Source organism: Cololabis saira, chromosome 6, assembly GCF_033807715.1.
Source record: "Cololabis saira isolate AMF1-May2022 chromosome 6, fColSai1.1, whole genome shotgun sequence".
NCBI classification, from domain to species: Eukaryota; Metazoa; Chordata; class Actinopteri; order Beloniformes; family Belonidae; genus Cololabis; species Cololabis saira.
Genome location: NC_084592.1, coordinates 14036182 through 14058802, shown reverse-complemented (window position 1 = coordinate 14058802; position 22621 = coordinate 14036182). Strand labels below are relative to the sequence as shown.

General features: G+C 43.4%; 4 protein-coding genes and 5 non-coding genes across 9 annotated transcripts; all 9 read right to left on the bottom strand.

Moving 5' to 3' along the window:
* Nucleotides 1-571: 571 nt before the first annotated feature.
* Nucleotides 572-2244, bottom strand: LOC133446394 (microtubule-associated protein 6-like). The gene is made up of 2 exons (XM_061724415.1): nucleotides 1196-2244; nucleotides 572-1070 (listed from the first exon to the last, which is right to left on the bottom strand). The coding sequence occupies exons 1-2, from the start codon at nucleotides 1226-1228 to the stop codon at nucleotides 630-632; spliced, it is 474 nt and encodes a 157-aa protein (XP_061580399.1). The 5' UTR covers nucleotides 1229-2244; the 3' UTR covers nucleotides 572-629.
* On the bottom strand, nucleotides 1422-1527 carry LOC133446632 (U6 spliceosomal RNA). Its single transcript, XR_009782868.1, has one exon. It is a non-coding gene; the product is annotated as a U6 spliceosomal RNA (small nuclear RNA).
* A 2216-nt stretch (nucleotides 2245-4460) lies between the features above and the next one.
* LOC133446393 (microtubule-associated protein 6-like) lies at nucleotides 4461-6134 on the bottom strand. The gene is made up of 2 exons (XM_061724414.1): nucleotides 5086-6134; nucleotides 4461-4960 (listed from the first exon to the last, which is right to left on the bottom strand). Exons 1-2 carry the CDS (start codon nucleotides 5116-5118, stop codon nucleotides 4520-4522), a joined length of 474 nt encoding a protein of 157 aa, XP_061580398.1. The 5' UTR covers nucleotides 5119-6134; the 3' UTR covers nucleotides 4461-4519.
* Nucleotides 5312-5417, bottom strand: LOC133446631 (U6 spliceosomal RNA). The gene has a single exon (XR_009782867.1). It is a non-coding gene; the product is annotated as a U6 spliceosomal RNA (small nuclear RNA).
* Nucleotides 6135-8350: 2216 nt separating the features above from the next.
* Nucleotides 8351-10024, bottom strand: LOC133446392 (microtubule-associated protein 6-like). The gene is made up of 2 exons (XM_061724413.1): nucleotides 8976-10024; nucleotides 8351-8850 (listed from the first exon to the last, which is right to left on the bottom strand). The coding sequence occupies exons 1-2, from the start codon at nucleotides 9006-9008 to the stop codon at nucleotides 8410-8412; spliced, it is 474 nt and encodes a 157-aa protein (XP_061580397.1). The 5' UTR covers nucleotides 9009-10024; the 3' UTR covers nucleotides 8351-8409.
* On the bottom strand, nucleotides 9202-9307 carry LOC133446630 (U6 spliceosomal RNA). Its single transcript, XR_009782866.1, has one exon. It is a non-coding gene; the product is annotated as a U6 spliceosomal RNA (small nuclear RNA).
* A 2216-nt stretch (nucleotides 10025-12240) lies between the features above and the next one.
* Nucleotides 12241-13914, bottom strand: LOC133446391 (microtubule-associated protein 6-like). Its single transcript, XM_061724412.1, has 2 exons — nucleotides 12866-13914; nucleotides 12241-12740 (listed from the first exon to the last, which is right to left on the bottom strand). The coding sequence occupies exons 1-2, from the start codon at nucleotides 12896-12898 to the stop codon at nucleotides 12300-12302; spliced, it is 474 nt and encodes a 157-aa protein (XP_061580396.1). The 5' UTR covers nucleotides 12899-13914; the 3' UTR covers nucleotides 12241-12299.
* Nucleotides 13092-13197, bottom strand: LOC133446629 (U6 spliceosomal RNA). The gene has a single exon (XR_009782865.1). It is a non-coding gene; the product is annotated as a U6 spliceosomal RNA (small nuclear RNA).
* Nucleotides 13915-16983: 3069 nt separating the features above from the next.
* LOC133446628 (U6 spliceosomal RNA) lies at nucleotides 16984-17089 on the bottom strand. The gene has a single exon (XR_009782864.1). It is a non-coding gene; the product is annotated as a U6 spliceosomal RNA (small nuclear RNA).
* Between the last annotated feature and the right edge of the window lie 5532 nt (nucleotides 17090-22621).

The following is a 22621-nucleotide window of genomic DNA, read 5'->3' as shown; positions in this document are numbered from 1 at the left end:
TATCTATGTGCAATACTCCCATCCTTTCAAGGGCAATATTATTATTTTTCCATCCATTTAAGTGCAATATCCCACCACCCATTCATGTACATTTTGATCCTCCCATTCACTCTTGTTTATAGTGTGTACATATATATACTTATGTTTCCTTGTTTACATTGTCTTTGCATGTGTGCACTTTGACGGAGCTGCTGCCTATTTTCACTGTACCTGTACAATGGTAATAAAGGCTTTCTATTCTATTCTATTCTATTCTATTCTATTCTATTCTATTCTATTCTATTCTATTCTATTCTATTCTATTCCCTGATGTTTTCTTTTCCAATGGGATCTCATCTGTTCCAGTCATGTAATTAACAATCATTTCAAGTGGATAATCAAACTATATTTATGTATAATTTAACAAGGAATGAGACAAAGATTCAAGGTTGAAAGTGAAACAAGGCACATTTATTAATACAAAAAGAAAACCAATACACACATGATAAACAAATATATACATTTATATACAGAATAAAAACAAATGATATAAAAATGATAAAAAACGATACATTTATATACAAAACCTCATGTTTTTTTTGTCTTTTCATGTCCTTCCAGTCTGCCAGACTCGCCAGCAACGGCAGCTCTCACCGCAGAGTCCTCGGTCCGAGCATCAACGTCGGGCTGCCAGCACCGTCTCCCTGATGGACACGTAGTCTCCGTGGATGAGGGACCAGCGGGTCCTCGTGATCCTCTGGATGAGGGACCAGCAGCTCCTCGTGATCCTCTGGATGAGGGACCAGCAGCTCCTCGTGATCCTCTGGATGAGGGACCAGCAGCTCCTCGTGATCCTCTGGATGAGGGACCAGCAGCTCCTCTTGATCCTCTGGATGAGGGACCAGTGGGTCTTCGTGATCCTCTGGATGAGGGACCAGTGGGTCTTCGTGATCCTCTGGATGAGGGACCAGTGGGTCTCCGTGATCCTCCCACGCGTGTGGCGGCAGGATGGAGACGGCAGAGCTGCTGCAAACGGCCTCCACCAGGACATGCTGAAATCCCGGCTGGACATCAGGACGCTGGACCTCCTCCTGAGGAGGAAATGAACGAGAAAAAGACGGTTGTGAACAAATAAAAGCGGAAGCGGCCACAAACCACACCACATTAAGAATGCTGTTTGCTTCTCGTAATGCTATATTTGACCCGGTCTTTGTACCTTTTGACGGTATAGAAAGGTAATTCTTGCCATCGTGAGAATGAGATGAACCTGCTGTATTCTACTGTCCTTACTTTGTAACAACTTGTGCTTTCTATTATTTTACCTCTTTTCTTATCATGTTATTACCGTGTTATTCATGCGATATAACTCAGGTCAGATAGTCTCAGACGGTCCGCCGACTTTAATATTACACTATATTTGAGTCGGTGGACGTATCAAAAGGAAAAATGAGGAACGCTTCACGAATTTGCGTGTCATCCTTGCGCAGGGGCCATGCTAATCTTCTCTGTATCGTTCCAATTTTAGTATATGTGATACCGTAGTAACACAACAGAGAGGTCTCTGTGAGCCGTATTTAGCTAGCCCGGGGGTCCCACCCTGGGGTCACATGGCTGGCTCACCGGAGGGCAGAAATGGGCTCTGATGGGAGAAAAAACAACTAAAAAACAACTCAAAAACAAGTATTACAACTTCATTGCACAGATATATACATTAAACAACTCATCCATTTCCCAATGTGACAAGATCTGGTCACATTTAGCCTCAGTTTTCTCTTTAAAACATGCAGTGGGCTGACGGGAGAGAGAGCAGGCTCTCAGTCGTGAGTGGGGGGCTGCAGAGACAAAGACGGGCTGATGTGGCGTCCCTCCCCCCCCACACAGTGACCCGAGGACGGCGGGTACCAGTAAACCGTGAATAAAACCTGCTCGGGGACTGAGAACTCCACTACAACATAAACCAGAAGGCTAATCTGGATTCCTCCGGGCCTGGAGATACTCGTGTCCTGCTCGGATCACAACTCTGGCTGTTTGTTGCACTGCAGAACACATCTGGATCTGGACTGAACATGAAGACGCTCTGGGGTTCTTTAGTTCTGCCCTGAGCATCTGTATTTAAATGAAGTGCACGTGAGTGAGAGCGTTGCTGAAGAAATGTTTTTTTTTCTGCTTTATCTTGTGTCTTAAACTGAAATAAAAAGGAAGACGTGTTTTGTCGTTTATGTAATGTCACTTGCCTGCCACTTGATGGCGCCACCTGACCGCTCTCCCGCAGCCTGCCGCCGGAGCCCGGCGCCTGCAAGGGAGAGGAATCCAGTTAGTTAATAGGTTTTAATCAAAATACATGGGTACACTAACATCTAGTTTGGATGTTTTTCTCAGCTGTGACAATGAAGAGGGGATTTAAGAAAAGGTTAGTTATTCAGGATGCAGTTTACAGACATGTTGGAGAAGTCAGGGACGTGCTCAGCTGTCTTCACCACCTTCCCGTATCCTGCTCCCCACAAAACTCTGACAATGCATGCCCCCCCGCACGATAATGGACATGCAAATCCATCATTGTAACAATCGAATTGTTTATGTTTATGTTTCCACACGGACGGCTTCATGTGAAGGACCGCTCATGCGCAGTTGGTTCCTGCAGTGAAGCTACGTGGTTCGGAGGTTATGTTTGATGAGAGTTACGTTTAATAAAAACCTTGTGAGTAAAGGAAATGCTCAACCGTCCAGTTTGTGCAATCACCGAGGATAGGACAAACTGAAACAATCATCACACAAACTTTTTCACCTTTCAACATTTTATTCGCCGTATCGAGGCTTCTGCTTCTTCAACTTCTTCTTCTTCTCGGTTTTATTGGCGGATCGCAAACAACGTTATGGTGCATACCGCCACCTACTGTACAAGAGTGTGCAGTAAGATAATTTCATTTAGCCTATTTTAAATTATATGTATCAGCCTAGTCAGTGTCTTTTAAGAAAATGAATGAGTGCCTTTCTGGTGATTTCAACCCCCTCTTTCTCCCTCTGCTCCCAGGATCCCCCTCAGATTCCACTCACGTCCTGCCTCTCTGACCGTGAGATCTGCGTCCATTTAACGCAGGACCATAAATCAGCCTTTAGGCTACGCCGTAGGCTCTGCGTCGATTTCACCGGCCCAAATTCGGGTCATTTTACAATATACAGTTGGAAAAACACCACGGTTAATGAGGTCATGTTTCACCAACTAGTTTAAAGTGTAACATATGAGAAAATATGGTATGTTATTACTTACCGACGACGATACGGGACTGTCGAGACGGGAAAACTACTAAGAGTGAACCCAGAAATTCGGGCTCTGATTGGTCGACAAAACTTGAAACAAATTCGGGCTCTGATTGGTGGACTCAAGCTTGATTCTCAAACTTGGAACAACCCGGGCCTGTGATTGGCTGGTGGAACTTGGAACAGAACTGGAACAAAACTTGGAACAATGAAACAGAGAAGAAGGGTCTGGATCCCCATTAGAGGACCCTGGCCAATGTTCTCTGTGGGGGGTGGCGGGGAAGGCCCTGCCTGCCCCGAGGATAAGGATAAAAGCATAACGTGGTTAATATAAAGCATGTCATGTGTTAATATGTTATATTAAATGTGTTTATGTTATATTAAATGTGAGAACAACCAGACGACATACCTGCCAAGAACCTGTCCTCTCTGGATAGTAAAGCTAAAATAAACTCTGTATATATATATATATATATATATATATATATATATATATATAAATAAACCAGATCCTGTTTTGGCTGCTTACTCCAGTTTGTTATTTATAACAAGAACAAATAAAGGTATTCTTTCTCAACCTATAAGCTACCTCATATTTTTCTGTGCAATATTTTCTACCTTCTATCCACAATATGCCAATATTCTACTACCGGTATCTATGTGCAATACTCCCATCCTTTCAAGGGCAATATTATTATTTTTCCATCCATTTAAGTGCAATATCCCACCACCCATTCATGTACATTTTGATCCTCCCATTCACTCTTGTTTATAGTGTGTACATATATATACTTATGTTTCCTTGTTTACATTGTCTTTGCATGTGTGCACTTTGACGGAGCTGCTGCCTATTTTCACTGTACCTGTACAATGGTAATAAAGGCTTTCTATTCTATTCTATTCTATTCTATTCTATTCTATTCTATTCTATTCTATTCTATTCTATTCTATTCTATTCCCTGATGTTTTCTTTTCCAATGGGATCTCATCTGTTCCAGTCATGTAATTAACAATCATTTCAAGTGGATAATCAAACTATATTTATGTATAATTTAACAAGGAATGAGACAAAGATTCAAGGTTGAAAGTGAAACAAGGCACATTTATTAATACAAAAAGAAAACCAATACACACATGATAAACAAATATATACATTTATATACAGAATAAAAACAAATGATATAAAAATGATAAAAAACGATACATTTATATACAAAACCTCATGTTTTTTTTGTCTTTTCATGTCCTTCCAGTCTGCCAGACTCGCCAGCAACGGCAGCTCTCACCGCAGAGTCCTCGGTCCGAGCATCAACGTCGGGCTGCCAGCACCGTCTCCCTGATGGACACGTAGTCTCCGTGGATGAGGGACCAGCGGGTCCTCGTGATCCTCTGGATGAGGGACCAGCAGCTCCTCGTGATCCTCTGGATGAGGGACCAGCAGCTCCTCGTGATCCTCTGGATGAGGGACCAGCAGCTCCTCGTGATCCTCTGGATGAGGGACCAGCAGCTCCTCTTGATCCTCTGGATGAGGGACCAGTGGGTCTTCGTGATCCTCTGGATGAGGGACCAGTGGGTCTTCGTGATCCTCTGGATGAGGGACCAGTGGGTCTCCGTGATCCTCCCACGCGTGTGGCGGCAGGATGGAGACGGCAGAGCTGCTGCAAACGGCCTCCACCAGGACATGCTGAAATCCCGGCTGGACATCAGGACGCTGGACCTCCTCCTGAGGAGGAAATGAACGAGAAAAAGACGGTTGTGAACAAATAAAAGCGGAAGCGGCCACAAACCACACCACATTAAGAATGCTGTTTGCTTCTCGTAATGCTATATTTGACCCGGTCTTTGTACCTTTTGACGGTATAGAAAGGTAATTCTTGCCATCGTGAGAATGAGATGAACCTGCTGTATTCTACTGTCCTTACTTTGTAACAACTTGTGCTTTCTATTATTTTACCTCTTTTCTTATCATGTTATTACCGTGTTATTCATGCGATATAACTCAGGTCAGATAGTCTCAGACGGTCCGCCGACTTTAATATTACACTATATTTGAGTCGGTGGACGTATCAAAAGGAAAAATGAGGAACGCTTCACGAATTTGCGTGTCATCCTTGCGCAGGGGCCATGCTAATCTTCTCTGTATCGTTCCAATTTTAGTATATGTGATACCGTAGTAACACAACAGAGAGGTCTCTGTGAGCCGTATTTAGCTAGCCCGGGGGTCCCACCCTGGGGTCACATGGCTGGCTCACCGGAGGGCAGAAATGGGCTCTGATGGGAGAAAAAACAACTAAAAAACAACTCAAAAACAAGTATTACAACTTCATTGCACAGATATATACATTAAACAACTCATCCATTTCCCAATGTGACAAGATCTGGTCACATTTAGCCTCAGTTTTCTCTTTAAAACATGCAGTGGGCTGACGGGAGAGAGAGCAGGCTCTCAGTCGTGAGTGGGGGGCTGCAGAGACAAAGACGGGCTGATGTGGCGTCCCTCCCCCCCCACACAGTGACCCGAGGACGGCGGGTACCAGTAAACCGTGAATAAAACCTGCTCGGGGACTGAGAACTCCACTACAACATAAACCAGAAGGCTAATCTGGATTCCTCCGGGCCTGGAGATACTCGTGTCCTGCTCGGATCACAACTCTGGCTGTTTGTTGCACTGCAGAACACATCTGGATCTGGACTGAACATGAAGACGCTCTGGGGTTCTTTAGTTCTGCCCTGAGCATCTGTATTTAAATGAAGTGCACGTGAGTGAGAGCGTTGCTGAAGAAATGTTTTTTTTTCTGCTTTATCTTGTGTCTTAAACTGAAATAAAAAGGAAGACGTGTTTTGTCGTTTATGTAATGTCACTTGCCTGCCACTTGATGGCGCCACCTGACCGCTCTCCCGCAGCCTGCCGCCGGAGCCCGGCGCCTGCAAGGGAGAGGAATCCAGTTAGTTAATAGGTTTTAATCAAAATACATGGGTACACTAACATCTAGTTTGGATGTTTTTCTCAGCTGTGACAATGAAGAGGGGATTTAAGAAAAGGTTAGTTATTCAGGATGCAGTTTACAGACATGTTGGAGAAGTCAGGGACGTGCTCAGCTGTCTTCACCACCTTCCCGTATCCTGCTCCCCACAAAACTCTGACAATGCATGCCCCCCCGCACGATAATGGACATGCAAATCCATCATTGTAACAATCGAATTGTTTATGTTTATGTTTCCACACGGACGGCTTCATGTGAAGGACCGCTCATGCGCAGTTGGTTCCTGCAGTGAAGCTACGTGGTTCGGAGGTTATGTTTGATGAGAGTTACGTTTAATAAAAACCTTGTGAGTAAAGGAAATGCTCAACCGTCCAGTTTGTGCAATCACCGAGGATAGGACAAACTGAAACAATCATCACACAAACTTTTTCACCTTTCAACATTTTATTCGCCGTATCGAGGCTTCTGCTTCTTCAACTTCTTCTTCTTCTCGGTTTTATTGGCGGATCGCAAACAACGTTATGGTGCATACCGCCACCTACTGTACAAGAGTGTGCAGTAAGATAATTTCATTTAGCCTATTTTAAATTATATGTATCAGCCTAGTCAGTGTCTTTTAAGAAAATGAATGAGTGCCTTTCTGGTGATTTCAACCCCCTCTTTCTCCCTCTGCTCCCAGGATCCCCCTCAGATTCCACTCACGTCCTGCCTCTCTGACCGTGAGATCTGCGTCCATTTAACGCAGGACCATAAATCAGCCTTTAGGCTACGCCGTAGGCTCTGCGTCGATTTCACCGGCCCAAATTCGGGTCATTTTACAATATACAGTTGGAAAAACACCACGGTTAATGAGGTCATGTTTCACCAACTAGTTTAAAGTGTAACATATGAGAAAATATGGTATGTTATTACTTACCGACGACGATACGGGACTGTCGAGACGGGAAAACTACTAAGAGTGAACCCAGAAATTCGGGCTCTGATTGGTCGACAAAACTTGAAACAAATTCGGGCTCTGATTGGTGGACTCAAGCTTGATTCTCAAACTTGGAACAACCCGGGCCTGTGATTGGCTGGTGGAACTTGGAACAGAACTGGAACAAAACTTGGAACAATGAAACAGAGAAGAAGGGTCTGGATCCCCATTAGAGGACCCTGGCCAATGTTCTCTGTGGGGGGTGGCGGGGAAGGCCCTGCCTGCCCCGAGGATAAGGATAAAAGCATAACGTGGTTAATATAAAGCATGTCATGTGTTAATATGTTATATTAAATGTGTTTATGTTATATTAAATGTGAGAACAACCAGACGACATACCTGCCAAGAACCTGTCCTCTCTGGATAGTAAAGCTAAAATAAACTCTGTATATATATATATATATATATATATATATATATATATATATAAATAAACCAGATCCTGTTTTGGCTGCTTACTCCAGTTTGTTATTTATAACAAGAACAAATAAAGGTATTCTTTCTCAACCTATAAGCTACCTCATATTTTTCTGTGCAATATTTTCTACCTTCTATCCACAATATGCCAATATTCTACTACCGGTATCTATGTGCAATACTCCCATCCTTTCAAGGGCAATATTATTATTTTTCCATCCATTTAAGTGCAATATCCCACCACCCATTCATGTACATTTTGATCCTCCCATTCACTCTTGTTTATAGTGTGTACATATATATACTTATGTTTCCTTGTTTACATTGTCTTTGCATGTGTGCACTTTGACGGAGCTGCTGCCTATTTTCACTGTACCTGTACAATGGTAATAAAGGCTTTCTATTCTATTCTATTCTATTCTATTCTATTCTATTCTATTCTATTCTATTCTATTCTATTCTATTCTATTCCCTGATGTTTTCTTTTCCAATGGGATCTCATCTGTTCCAGTCATGTAATTAACAATCATTTCAAGTGGATAATCAAACTATATTTATGTATAATTTAACAAGGAATGAGACAAAGATTCAAGGTTGAAAGTGAAACAAGGCACATTTATTAATACAAAAAGAAAACCAATACACACATGATAAACAAATATATACATTTATATACAGAATAAAAACAAATGATATAAAAATGATAAAAAACGATACATTTATATACAAAACCTCATGTTTTTTTTGTCTTTTCATGTCCTTCCAGTCTGCCAGACTCGCCAGCAACGGCAGCTCTCACCGCAGAGTCCTCGGTCCGAGCATCAACGTCGGGCTGCCAGCACCGTCTCCCTGATGGACACGTAGTCTCCGTGGATGAGGGACCAGCGGGTCCTCGTGATCCTCTGGATGAGGGACCAGCAGCTCCTCGTGATCCTCTGGATGAGGGACCAGCAGCTCCTCGTGATCCTCTGGATGAGGGACCAGCAGCTCCTCGTGATCCTCTGGATGAGGGACCAGCAGCTCCTCTTGATCCTCTGGATGAGGGACCAGTGGGTCTTCGTGATCCTCTGGATGAGGGACCAGTGGGTCTTCGTGATCCTCTGGATGAGGGACCAGTGGGTCTCCGTGATCCTCCCACGCGTGTGGCGGCAGGATGGAGACGGCAGAGCTGCTGCAAACGGCCTCCACCAGGACATGCTGAAATCCCGGCTGGACATCAGGACGCTGGACCTCCTCCTGAGGAGGAAATGAACGAGAAAAAGACGGTTGTGAACAAATAAAAGCGGAAGCGGCCACAAACCACACCACATTAAGAATGCTGTTTGCTTCTCGTAATGCTATATTTGACCCGGTCTTTGTACCTTTTGACGGTATAGAAAGGTAATTCTTGCCATCGTGAGAATGAGATGAACCTGCTGTATTCTACTGTCCTTACTTTGTAACAACTTGTGCTTTCTATTATTTTACCTCTTTTCTTATCATGTTATTACCGTGTTATTCATGCGATATAACTCAGGTCAGATAGTCTCAGACGGTCCGCCGACTTTAATATTACACTATATTTGAGTCGGTGGACGTATCAAAAGGAAAAATGAGGAACGCTTCACGAATTTGCGTGTCATCCTTGCGCAGGGGCCATGCTAATCTTCTCTGTATCGTTCCAATTTTAGTATATGTGATACCGTAGTAACACAACAGAGAGGTCTCTGTGAGCCGTATTTAGCTAGCCCGGGGGTCCCACCCTGGGGTCACATGGCTGGCTCACCGGAGGGCAGAAATGGGCTCTGATGGGAGAAAAAACAACTAAAAAACAACTCAAAAACAAGTATTACAACTTCATTGCACAGATATATACATTAAACAACTCATCCATTTCCCAATGTGACAAGATCTGGTCACATTTAGCCTCAGTTTTCTCTTTAAAACATGCAGTGGGCTGACGGGAGAGAGAGCAGGCTCTCAGTCGTGAGTGGGGGGCTGCAGAGACAAAGACGGGCTGATGTGGCGTCCCTCCCCCCCCACACAGTGACCCGAGGACGGCGGGTACCAGTAAACCGTGAATAAAACCTGCTCGGGGACTGAGAACTCCACTACAACATAAACCAGAAGGCTAATCTGGATTCCTCCGGGCCTGGAGATACTCGTGTCCTGCTCGGATCACAACTCTGGCTGTTTGTTGCACTGCAGAACACATCTGGATCTGGACTGAACATGAAGACGCTCTGGGGTTCTTTAGTTCTGCCCTGAGCATCTGTATTTAAATGAAGTGCACGTGAGTGAGAGCGTTGCTGAAGAAATGTTTTTTTTTCTGCTTTATCTTGTGTCTTAAACTGAAATAAAAAGGAAGACGTGTTTTGTCGTTTATGTAATGTCACTTGCCTGCCACTTGATGGCGCCACCTGACCGCTCTCCCGCAGCCTGCCGCCGGAGCCCGGCGCCTGCAAGGGAGAGGAATCCAGTTAGTTAATAGGTTTTAATCAAAATACATGGGTACACTAACATCTAGTTTGGATGTTTTTCTCAGCTGTGACAATGAAGAGGGGATTTAAGAAAAGGTTAGTTATTCAGGATGCAGTTTACAGACATGTTGGAGAAGTCAGGGACGTGCTCAGCTGTCTTCACCACCTTCCCGTATCCTGCTCCCCACAAAACTCTGACAATGCATGCCCCCCCGCACGATAATGGACATGCAAATCCATCATTGTAACAATCGAATTGTTTATGTTTATGTTTCCACACGGACGGCTTCATGTGAAGGACCGCTCATGCGCAGTTGGTTCCTGCAGTGAAGCTACGTGGTTCGGAGGTTATGTTTGATGAGAGTTACGTTTAATAAAAACCTTGTGAGTAAAGGAAATGCTCAACCGTCCAGTTTGTGCAATCACCGAGGATAGGACAAACTGAAACAATCATCACACAAACTTTTTCACCTTTCAACATTTTATTCGCCGTATCGAGGCTTCTGCTTCTTCAACTTCTTCTTCTTCTCGGTTTTATTGGCGGATCGCAAACAACGTTATGGTGCATACCGCCACCTACTGTACAAGAGTGTGCAGTAAGATAATTTCATTTAGCCTATTTTAAATTATATGTATCAGCCTAGTCAGTGTCTTTTAAGAAAATGAATGAGTGCCTTTCTGGTGATTTCAACCCCCTCTTTCTCCCTCTGCTCCCAGGATCCCCCTCAGATTCCACTCACGTCCTGCCTCTCTGACCGTGAGATCTGCGTCCATTTAACGCAGGACCATAAATCAGCCTTTAGGCTACGCCGTAGGCTCTGCGTCGATTTCACCGGCCCAAATTCGGGTCATTTTACAATATACAGTTGGAAAAACACCACGGTTAATGAGGTCATGTTTCACCAACTAGTTTAAAGTGTAACATATGAGAAAATATGGTATGTTATTACTTACCGACGACGATACGGGACTGTCGAGACGGGAAAACTACTAAGAGTGAACCCAGAAATTCGGGCTCTGATTGGTCGACAAAACTTGAAACAAATTCGGGCTCTGATTGGTGGACTCAAGCTTGATTCTCAAACTTGGAACAACCCGGGCCTGTGATTGGCTGGTGGAACTTGGAACAGAACTGGAACAAAACTTGGAACAATGAAACAGAGAAGAAGGGTCTGGATCCCCATTAGAGGACCCTGGCCAATGTTCTCTGTGGGGGGTGGCGGGGAAGGCCCTGCCTGCCCCGAGGATAAGGATAAAAGCATAACGTGGTTAATATAAAGCATGTCATGTGTTAATATGTTATATTAAATGTGTTTATGTTATATTAAATGTGAGAACAACCAGACGACATACCTGCCAAGAACCTGTCCTCTCTGGATAGTAAAGCTAAAATAAACTCTGTATATATATATATATATATATATATATATATATATATATATAAATAAACCAGATCCTGTTTTGGCTGCTTACTCCAGTTTGTTATTTATAACAAGAACAAATAAAGGTATTCTTTCTCAACCTATAAGCTACCTCATATTTTTCTGTGCAATATTTTCTACCTTCTATCCACAATATGCCAATATTCTACTACCGGTATCTATGTGCAATACTCCCATCCTTTCAAGGGCAATATTATTATTTTTCCATCCATTTAAGTGCAATATCCCACCACCCATTCATGTACATTTTGATCCTCCCATTCACTCTTGTTTATAGTGTGTACATATATATACTTATGTTTCCTTGTTTACATTGTCTTTGCATGTGTGCACTTTGACGGAGCTGCTGCCTATTTTCACTGTACCTGTACAATGGTAATAAAGGCTTTCTATTCTATTCTATTCTATTCTATTCTATTCTATTCTATTCTATTCTATTCTATTCTATTCTATTCTATTCCCTGATGTTTTCTTTTCCAATGGGATCTCATCTGTTCCAGTCATGTAATTAACAATCATTTCAAGTGGATAATCAAACTATATTTATGTATAATTTAACAAGGAATGAGACAAAGATTCAAGGTTGAAAGTGAAACAAGGCACATTTATTAATACAAAAAGAAAACCAATACACACATGATAAACAAATATATACATTTATATACAGAATAAAAACAAATGATATAAAAATGATAAAAAACGATACATTTATATACAAAACCTCATGTTTTTTTTGTCTTTTCATGTCCTTCCAGTCTGCCAGACTCGCCAGCAACGGCAGCTCTCACCGCAGAGTCCTCGGTCCGAGCATCAACGTCGGGCTGCCAGCACCGTCTCCCTGATGGACACGTAGTCTCCGTGGATGAGGGACCAGCGGGTCCTCGTGATCCTCTGGATGAGGGACCAGCAGCTCCTCGTGATCCTCTGGATGAGGGACCAGCAGCTCCTCGTGATCCTCTGGATGAGGGACCAGCAGCTCCTCGTGATCCTCTGGATGAGGGACCAGCAGCTCCTCTTGATCCTCTGGATGAGGGACCAGTGGGTCTTCGTGATCCTCTGGATGAGGGACCAGTGGGTCTTCGTGATCCTCTGGATGAGGGACCAGTGGGTCTCCGTGATCCTCCCACGCGTGTGGCGGCAGGATGGAGACGGCAGAGCTGCTGCAAACGGCCTCCACCAGGACATGCTGAAATCCCGGCTGGACATCAGGACGCTGGACCTCCTCCTGAGGAGGAAATGAACGAGAAAAAGACGGTTGTGAACAAATAAAAGCGGAAGCGGCCACAAACCACACCACATTAAGAATGCTGTTTGCTTCTCGTAATGCTATATTTGACCCGGTCTTTGTACCTTTTGACGGTATAGAAAGGTAATTCTTGCCATCGTGAGAATGAGATGAACCTGCTGTATTCTACTGTCCTTACTTTGTAACAACTTGTGCTTTCTATTATTTTACCTCTTTTCTTATCATGTTATTACCGTGTTATTCATGCGATATAACTCAGGTCAGATAGTCTCAGACGGTCCGCCGACTTTAATATTACACTATATTTGAGTCGGTGGACGTATCAAAAGGAAAAATGAGGAACGCTTCACGAATTTGCGTGTCATCCTTGCGCAGGGGCCATGCTAATCTTCTCTGTATCGTTCCAATTTTAGTATATGTGATACCGTAGTAACACAACAGAGAGGTCTCTGTGAGCCGTATTTAGCTAGCCCGGGGGTCCCACCCTGGGGTCACATGGCTGGCTCACCGGAGGGCAGAAATGGGCTCTGATGGGAGAAAAAACAACTAAAAAACAACTCAAAAACAAGTATTACAACTTCATTGCACAGATATATACATTAAACAACTCATCCATTTCCCAATGTGACAAGATCTGGTCACATTTAGCCTCAGTTTTCTCTTTAAAACATGCAGTGGGCTGACGGGAGAGAGAGCAGGCTCTCAGTCGTGAGTGGGGGGCTGCAGAGACAAAGACGGGCTGATGTGGCGTCCCTCCCCCCCCACACAGTGACCCGAGGACGGCGGGTACCAGTAAACCGTGAATAAAACCTGCTCGGGGACTGAGAACTCCACTACAACATAAACCAGAAGGCTAATCTGGATTCCTCCGGGCCTGGAGATACTCGTGTCCTGCTCGGATCACAACTCTGGCTGTTTGTTGCACTGCAGAACACATCTGGATCTGGACTGAACATGAAGACGCTCTGGGGTTCTTTAGTTCTGCCCTGAGCATCTGTATTTAAATGAAGTGCACGTGAGTGAGAGCGTTGCTGAAGAAATGTTTTTTTTTCTGCTTTATCTTGTGTCTTAAACTGAAATAAAAAGGAAGACGTGTTTTGTCGTTTATGTAATGTCACTTGCCTGCCACTTGATGGCGCCACCTGACCGCTCTCCCGCAGCCTGCCGCCGGAGCCCGGCGCCTGCAAGGGAGAGGAATCCAGTTAGTTAATAGGTTTTAATCAAAATACATGGGTACACTAACATCTAGTTTGGATGTTTTTCTCAGCTGTGACAATGAAGAGGGGATTTAAGAAAAGGTTAGTTATTCAGGATGCAGTTTACAGACATGTTGGAGAAGTCAGGGACGTGCTCAGCTGTCTTCACCACCTTCCCGTATCCTGCTCCCCACAAAACTCTGACAATGCATGCCCCCCCGCACGATAATGGACATGCAAATCCATCATTGTAACAATCGAATTGTTTATGTTTATGTTTCCACACGGACGGCTTCATGTGAAGGACCGCTCATGCGCAGTTGGTTCCTGCAGTGAAGCTACGTGGTTCGGAGGTTATGTTTGATGAGAGTTACGTTTAATAAAAACCTTGTGAGTAAAGGAAATGCTCAACCGTCCAGTTTGTGCAATCACCGAGGATAGGACAAACTGAAACAATCATCACACAAACTTTTTCACCTTTCAACATTTTATTCGCCGTATCGAGGCTTCTGCTTCTTCAACTTCTTCTTCTTCTCGGTTTTATTGGCGGATCGCAAACAACGTTATGGTGCATACCGCCACCTACTGTACAAGAGTGTGCAGTAAGATAATTTCATTTAGCCTATTTTAAATTATATGTATCAGCCTAGTCAGTGTCTTTTAAGAAAATGAATGAGTGCCTTTCTGGTGATTTCAACCCCCTCTTTCTCCCTCTGCTCCCAGGATCCCCCTCAGATTCCACTCACGTCCTGCCTCTCTGACCGTGAGATCTGCGTCCATTTAACGCAGGACCATAAATCAGCCTTTAGGCTACGCCGTAGGCTCTGCGTCGATTTCACCGGCCCAAATTCGGGTCATTTTACAATATACAGTTGGAAAAACACCACGGTTAATGAGGTCATGTTTCACCAACTAGTTTAAAGTGTAACATATGAGAAAATATGGTATGTTATTACTTACCGACGACGATACGGGACTGTCGAGACGGGAAAACTACTAAGAGTGAACCCAGAAATTCGGGCTCTGATTGGTCGACAAAACTTGAAACAAATTCGGGCTCTGATTGGTGGACTCAAGCTTGATTCTCAAACTTGGAACAACCCGGGCCTGTGATTGGCTGGTGGAACTTGGAACAGAACTGGAACAAAACTTGGAACAATGAAACAGAGAAGAAGGGTCTGGATCCCCATTAGAGGACCCTGGCCAATGTTCTCTGTGGGGGGTGGCGGGGAAGGCCCTGCCTGCCCCGAGGATAAGGATAAAAGCATAACGTGGTTAATATAAAGCATGTCATGTGTTAATATGTTATATTAAATGTGTTTATGTTATATTAAATGTGAGAACAACCAGACGACATACCTGCCAAGAACCTGTCCTCTCTGGATAGTAAAGCTAAAATAAACTCTGTATATATATATATATATATATATATATATATATATATATATATAAATAAACCAGATCCTGTTTTGGCTGCTTACTCCAGTTTGTTATTTATAACAAGAACAAATAAAGGTATTCTTTCTCAACCTATAAGCTACCTCATATTTTTCTGTGCAATATTTTCTACCTTCTATCCACAATATGCCAATATTCTACTACCGGTATCTATGTGCAATACTCCCATCCTTTCAAGGGCAATATTATTATTTTTCCATCCATTTAAGTGCAATATCCCACCACCCATTCATGTACATTTTGATCCTCCCATTCACTCTTGTTTATAGTGTGTACATATATATACTTATGTTTCCTTGTTTACATTGTCTTTGCATGTGTGCACTTTGACGGAGCTGCTGCCTATTTTCACTGTACCTGTACAATGGTAATAAAGGCTTTCTATTCTATTCTATTCTATTCTATTCTATTCTATTCTATTCTATTCTATTCTATTCTATTCTATTCTATTCCCTGATGTTTTCTTTTCCAATGGGATCTCATCTGTTCCAGTCATGTAATTAACAATCATTTCAAGTGGATAATCAAACTATATTTATGTATAATTTAACAAGGAATGAGACAAAGATTCAAGGTTGAAAGTGAAACAAGGCACATTTATTAATACAAAAAGAAAACCAATACACACATGATAAACAAATATATACATTTATATACAGAATAAAAACAAATGATATAAAAATGATAAAAAACGATACATTTATATACAAAACCTCATGTTTTTTTTGTCTTTTCATGTCCTTCCAGTCTGCCAGACTCGCCAGCAACGGCAGCTCTCACCGCAGAGTCCTCGGTCCGAGCATCAACGTCGGGCTGCCAGCACCGTCTCCCTGATGGACACGTAGTCTCCGTGGATGAGGGACCAGCGGGTCCTCGTGATCCTCTGGATGAGGGACCAGCAGCTCCTCGTGATCCTCTGGATGAGGGACCAGCAGCTCCTCGTGATCCTCTGGATGAGGGACCAGCAGCTCCTCGTGATCCTCTGGATGAGGGACCAGCAGCTCCTCTTGATCCTCTGGATGAGGGACCAGTGGGTCTTCGTGATCCTCTGGATGAGGGACCAGTGGGTCTTCGTGATCCTCTGGATGAGGGACCAGTGGGTCTCCGTGATCCTCCCACGCGTGTGGCGGCAGGATGGAGACGGCAGAGCTGCTGCAAACGGCCTCCACCAGGACATGCTGAAATCCCGGCTGGACATCAGGACGCTGGACCTCCTCCTGAGGAGGAAATGAACGAGAAAAAGACGGTTGTGAACAAATAAAAGCGGAAGCGGCCACAAACCACACCACATTAAGAATGCTGTTTGCTTCTCGTAATGCTATATTTGACCCGGTCTTTGTACCTTTTGACGGTATAGAAAGGTAATTCTTGCCATCGTGAGAATGAGATGAACCTGCTGTATTCTACTGTCCTTACTTTGTAACAACTTGTGCTTTCTATTATTTTACCTCTTTTCTTATCATGTTATTACCGTGTTATTCATGCGATATAACTCAGGTCAGATAGTCTCAGACGGTCCGCCGACTTTAATATTACACTATATTTGAGTCGGTGGACGTATCAAAAGGAAAAATGAGGAACGCTTCACGAATTTGCGTGTCATCCTTGCGCAGGGGCCATGCTAATCTTCTCTGTATCGTTCCAATTTTAGTATATGTGATACCGTAGTAACACAACAGAGAGGTCTCTGTGAGCCGTATTTAGCTAGCCCGGGGGTCCCACCCTGGGGTCACATGGCTGGCTCACCGGAGGGCAGAAATGGGCTCTGATGGGAGAAAAAACAACTAAAAAACAACTCAAAAACAAGTATTACAACTTCATTGCACAGATATATACATTAAACAACTCATCCATTTCCCAATGTGACAAGATCTGGTCACATTTAGCCTCAGTTTTCTCTTTAAAACATGCAGTGGGCTGACGGGAGAGAGAGCAGGCTCTCAGTCGTGAGTGGGGGGCTGCAGAGACAAAGACGGGCTGATGTGGCGTCCCTCCCCCCCCACACAGTGACCCGAGGACGGCGGGTACCAGTAAACCGTGAATAAAACCTGCTCGGGGACTGAGAACTCCACTACAACATAAACCAGAAGGCTAATCTGGATTCCTCCGGGCCTGGAGATACTCGTGTCCTGCTCGGATCACAACTCTGGCTGTTTGTTGCACTGCAGAACACATCTGGATCTGGACTGAACATGAAGACGCTCTGGGGTTCTTTAGTTCTGCCCTGAGCATCTGTATTTAAATGAAGTGCACGTGAGTGAGAGCGTTGCTGAAGAAATGTTTTTTTTTCTGCTTTATCTTGTGTCTTAAACTGAAATAAAAAGGAAGACGTGTTTTGTCGTTTATGTAATGTCACTTGCCTGCCACTTGATGGCGCCACCTGACCGCTCTCCCGCAGCCTGCCGCCGGAGCCCGGCGCCTGCAAGGGAGAGGAATCCAGTTAGTTAATAGGTTTTAATCAAAATACATGGGTACACTAACATCTAGTTTGGATGTTTTTCTCAGCTGTGACAATGAAGAGGGGATTTAAGAAAAGGTTAGTTATTCAGGATGCAGTTTACAGACATGTTGGAGAAGTCAGGGACGTGCTCAGCTGTCTTCACCACCTTCCCGTATCCTGCTCCCCACAAAACTCTGACAATGCATGCCCCCCCGCACGATAATGGACATGCAAATCCATCATTGTAACAATCGAATTGTTTATGTTTATGTTTCCACACGGACGGCTTCATGTGAAGGACCGCTCATGCGCAGTTGGTTCCTGCAGTGAAGCTACGTGGTTCGGAGGTTATGTTTGATGAGAGTTACGTTTAATAAAAACCTTGTGAGTAAAGGAAATGCTCAACCGTCCAGTTTGTGCAATCACCGAGGATAGGACAAACTGAAACAATCATCACACAAACTTTTTCACCTTTCAACATTTTATTCGCCGTATCGAGGCTTCTGCTTCTTCAACTTCTTCTTCTTCTCGGTTTTATTGGCGGATCGCAAACAACGTTATGGTGCATACCGCCACCTACTGTACAAGAGTGTGCAGTAAGATAATTTCATTTAGCCTATTTTAAATTATATGTATCAGCCTAGTCAGTGTCTTTTAAGAAAATGAATGAGTGCCTTTCTGGTGATTTCAACCCCCTCTTTCTCCCTCTGCTCCCAGGATCCCCCTCAGATTCCACTCACGTCCTGCCTCTCTGACCGTGAGATCTGCGTCCATTTAACGCAGGACCATAAATCAGCCTTTAGGCTACGCCGTAGGCTCTGCGTCGATTTCACCGGCCCAAATTCGGGTCATTTTACAATATACAGTTGGAAAAACACCACGGTTAATGAGGTCATGTTTCACCAACTAGTTTAAAGTGTAACATATGAGAAAATATGGTATGTTATTACTTACCGACGACGATACGGGACTGTCGAGACGGGAAAACTACTAAGAGTGAACCCAGAAATTCGGGCTCTGATTGGTCGACAAAACTTGAAACAAATTCGGGCTCTGATTGGTGGACTCAAGCTTGATTCTCAAACTTGGAACAACCCGGGCCTGTGATTGGCTGGTGGAACTTGGAACAGAACTGGAACAAAACTTGGAACAATGAAACAGAGAAGAAGGGTCTGGATCCCCATTAGAGTTTTAGCTACCGCCTTGGCGACCACTAATCTTCCTGGGGTCCATAAACTACATCAAATATTACATAAATGATAACATCTAAGACATAAATACATACAGTCATACATTCCTAGCATAACTACACTTATAATAAAAAAACAATAACAACAACAATAATACACACACACACACACACACACACACACACACACACACACACACACACACACACACACACACACACACACACACACACACACACACACACACGTACATCAGTTATATATGCATGATATCATAATATAATAACATTATCATTATACTAATACACTATAATAGCACTAATAATACCATACATTAATAATATATTTTCAGTCACTGCTATCATTTTTTTAATCATCAGTTATAATATGTACACATGAAACACTAGATGTCAGCATCGTATCATCACTGTACATTAAAATACACATATCAGAATGAGAGTTGAGCTTTATTTAAGCATTATTTATTCAACAGGAATAGAAAACTTAAAACTGACATGTGTAGGTGTCTTTCTTGGTGTCTGGCTCAGACAGATGGGGCTGGAGACCCCCACTCATAGAAAAACAAGAACTCCTCCTGATAAAAGACTATAGTGCTGAGTCTGCGTTTCTCTCCTACCTCTGTAGTTTCAAATAGGAAAATAGTCTGCATGATATAACAAAGTTTGATTTGTCCCTTGATGGTTTTCTCTGTTTTTTCTTATGGTGCCCCAGATTAAAGAACTTCAGGTCTTTCACCATCATCACCACCACCTGTAGTCTGTCTGTGAGGAAGTCCAGTATCCAGTAACGGGTGGGTGTTGGTACTCATGGGTCGGCCGGTTTGGCTGTTAGCTTCAACAGCCTGATGAAGGCGGGACTGTAATCCAGGAACAGAAGCCGTGCGTCGGTGTTCTTACTGTCCAGGTGTTGGAAGGTGAAGTGAAGTGCTGCAGCCATTGCGTTGTCCACTGATCTGTTGGTGCGGTGGGCCAACTTGTAGGGGTCCACTGTGTCAGGAGCCATGGAGTTGATGTGCGTTGAAAAAGTTTCTCTGTGCTGTTGGTCTCTGGAGGAGGTTTAATGAAAATCTCTGTCAACAGTTCCAGTGCTTGTAAGAAGGTGGATTTTATGTCCATCGAATTAAGCTGTCACTGTTTTTGACAACTTACTGTCACAAGGAGTCTCAGAGAGAGTCGGAGAGAGTTGGAGAGTGTGAGTGTTTGAGCTCAGAAACTTGTAGTTCCGTTTTCTGTACAGGCCTAGTGCACTTCTAAAAATGTAGCATCCATTCCACAAAATAAATAAAGCTAAAATGTATTTTATCATTTAATTTGCCTGTTTTGAGGACTTTTCTTTCTTTGTTAAAGTGTTTTGCTGTGATTGTGGTTAAATTTCTGTCCAGTTTCTGCACAATTGTGTCTCTGCGCCCACACATATGAGGCAACACAGGTCATAAGCATTAAAAAAAAGCTGTCAGCTTTTCAGCAAAACCTTTGCTCCCCTTCAGTTTGGATCCTAATTCTATTATTTTATTATTCAAATGATTGATTTAGAGAAGCATTGTGAGAGTCTGTGTGACATCATGGAACGCATATTGGATAATCAGTAAACCTCGCTGTGGTCATCAAAGGAAACTTTTGTTTTCCTTAAACTAAAACTCTTTTAAAGTATTCCTTAAAAGTAAATTTCTTTATAAATTTGGTGCTTGCAAATGTCTAACTTTTATATGATCACATTTGTCAGTATGTGAATCATTTAAAAACTTGATGTGCACTTTTGGCAATCTCAGTGGGGAAAGTAGGCTTTTCTTCACACGCAACACAACGTTCTACCGGAGTTTATGCTCTTAAAAATACTTTTACTGGGGGTATATTACATACTGACTGTGATGAGAATGGTGTATGTCAGGTTATGGACACTCACTTAATTAACATTTATAGAATCATCTATCTCCAGTCCAGGAGTTCCCGGGCCCCCCTGGTCCCTGTAGACGGCCTGGCCAGGCCAAAGTACCCCCGGGGACCTGAGGTCTCTGTGGGTCCCCCTGGGGGTCTGGGTCCGCCTGGGGCACCTGGGGGGTCCGTGTCCCAGGCCGGGGTCCAGTCCAGGAGGTCCCGGCCCCCCCTGGGCCCTGTAGACGGCCTGGGCAGGCCCAAGTACCCCCAGGGACCTAGGGTCTCTGTGGGTCCCCCTGGGGATCTGGGTCCCCCTGGGGCACCTGAAAATGTTCTAAGTCCCACTGGGGTACCACATCCACGGAAAAATTTCAGAAATGTTTCTAATTGTTGAACATTTTGTAAGTCCCACTGGGGTACCACATCCACGGACTGCAGGGCAGCATTAGAATAAAAATACAATAGTTTCACTACAGACGTGTTGATAAGAAAAATGTTTTTTGTTAATTAAATTTTAAATCGTAGCTGTGATAATGTACCGGGTTTTTCCTAAACTTCTGGAGGGCTTACAGTAGGTGATGTGGTTGCAGGTGGGGGGGTTGTGGGTCTTCCCCCAGGTACATTTGATGAGGGGGCTGGGGGTGTTATAATGGTAGGGAAAACCCTAATGTATCATATCTTATCTTAATAATTGTGTACTGTATTGCTCCCTCAGATGAGCCTGACCAGATGGATCAGAAGGAGGAGCTGTGCTCAACACCAAAGCTTCCTGTGATGCCCAAACACAGTGGTCAGATTCAGGGATGGAGGACCACACCTATTCTATTATTTACGTGCTGGAGATGAGGTGATGGGTGACCGTGGTTTCACAGTTAGAGACTTGCTGGAGGAGCGTGGGGGGAAGCTAATCATTCCAGCATTCACACACAAAGGATGCCAGCTGACCAGTGAGGAGGTCACTCACACACGCCGCATTGCTCATGGCTGCATTCATGTTGAATAAGGCACCTGGAGATGTACAAGATTCTTTCTCAAACAGGACCAATTAACTTTGTGCCCAAAATTGACAAAATGCTCAAGATTTGTGCTTGTTTAGTGAATTTAAGAGCTGAGTTTATTTCAAGTGAAAAGTGAGAAGACATTTAATATTGCACTTAAACATACTTACATATTTCATTCATTTAACATTTTCTGAAAACAATTGAGGTACCGTTACACTTACAGTATCTTTAACACATAACTCTCAACAGGTTAAGTGCTGTATGTAGTTTGTAGAGCTGCACTTACATATTTCATTCATTTAACATTTTCTGAAAACAACTGAGGTCCAGCTACAATTGTTATTTTTTTGAGGAAATAAAAGTCCAAATAGTGTGATTTCAGCTTGTCAGGTGTGAATATTTTCTGGTTTCTTAAGTCCTCCGACAGTAAACTGAATCTCTTTCACTTAAGACACAAATGTAATGTGCTTTTGTTAAACAATATTTTTGTGTTAAAATGTTTTGATTCATGTCCCTATATTGTATGTCCTAATATGTCAGGAGGAGATCTTTCAGGTTGTTTTTAATAAAACTGAAAACAAAAATGAAGTCTGTTGTTCTGTTTTCCCCCTAGCTTTATACAGAGGGGCAGAGCTGAATCTTCTTTGCAACAAATTCATCTACAAATGTTGGAAGCATGT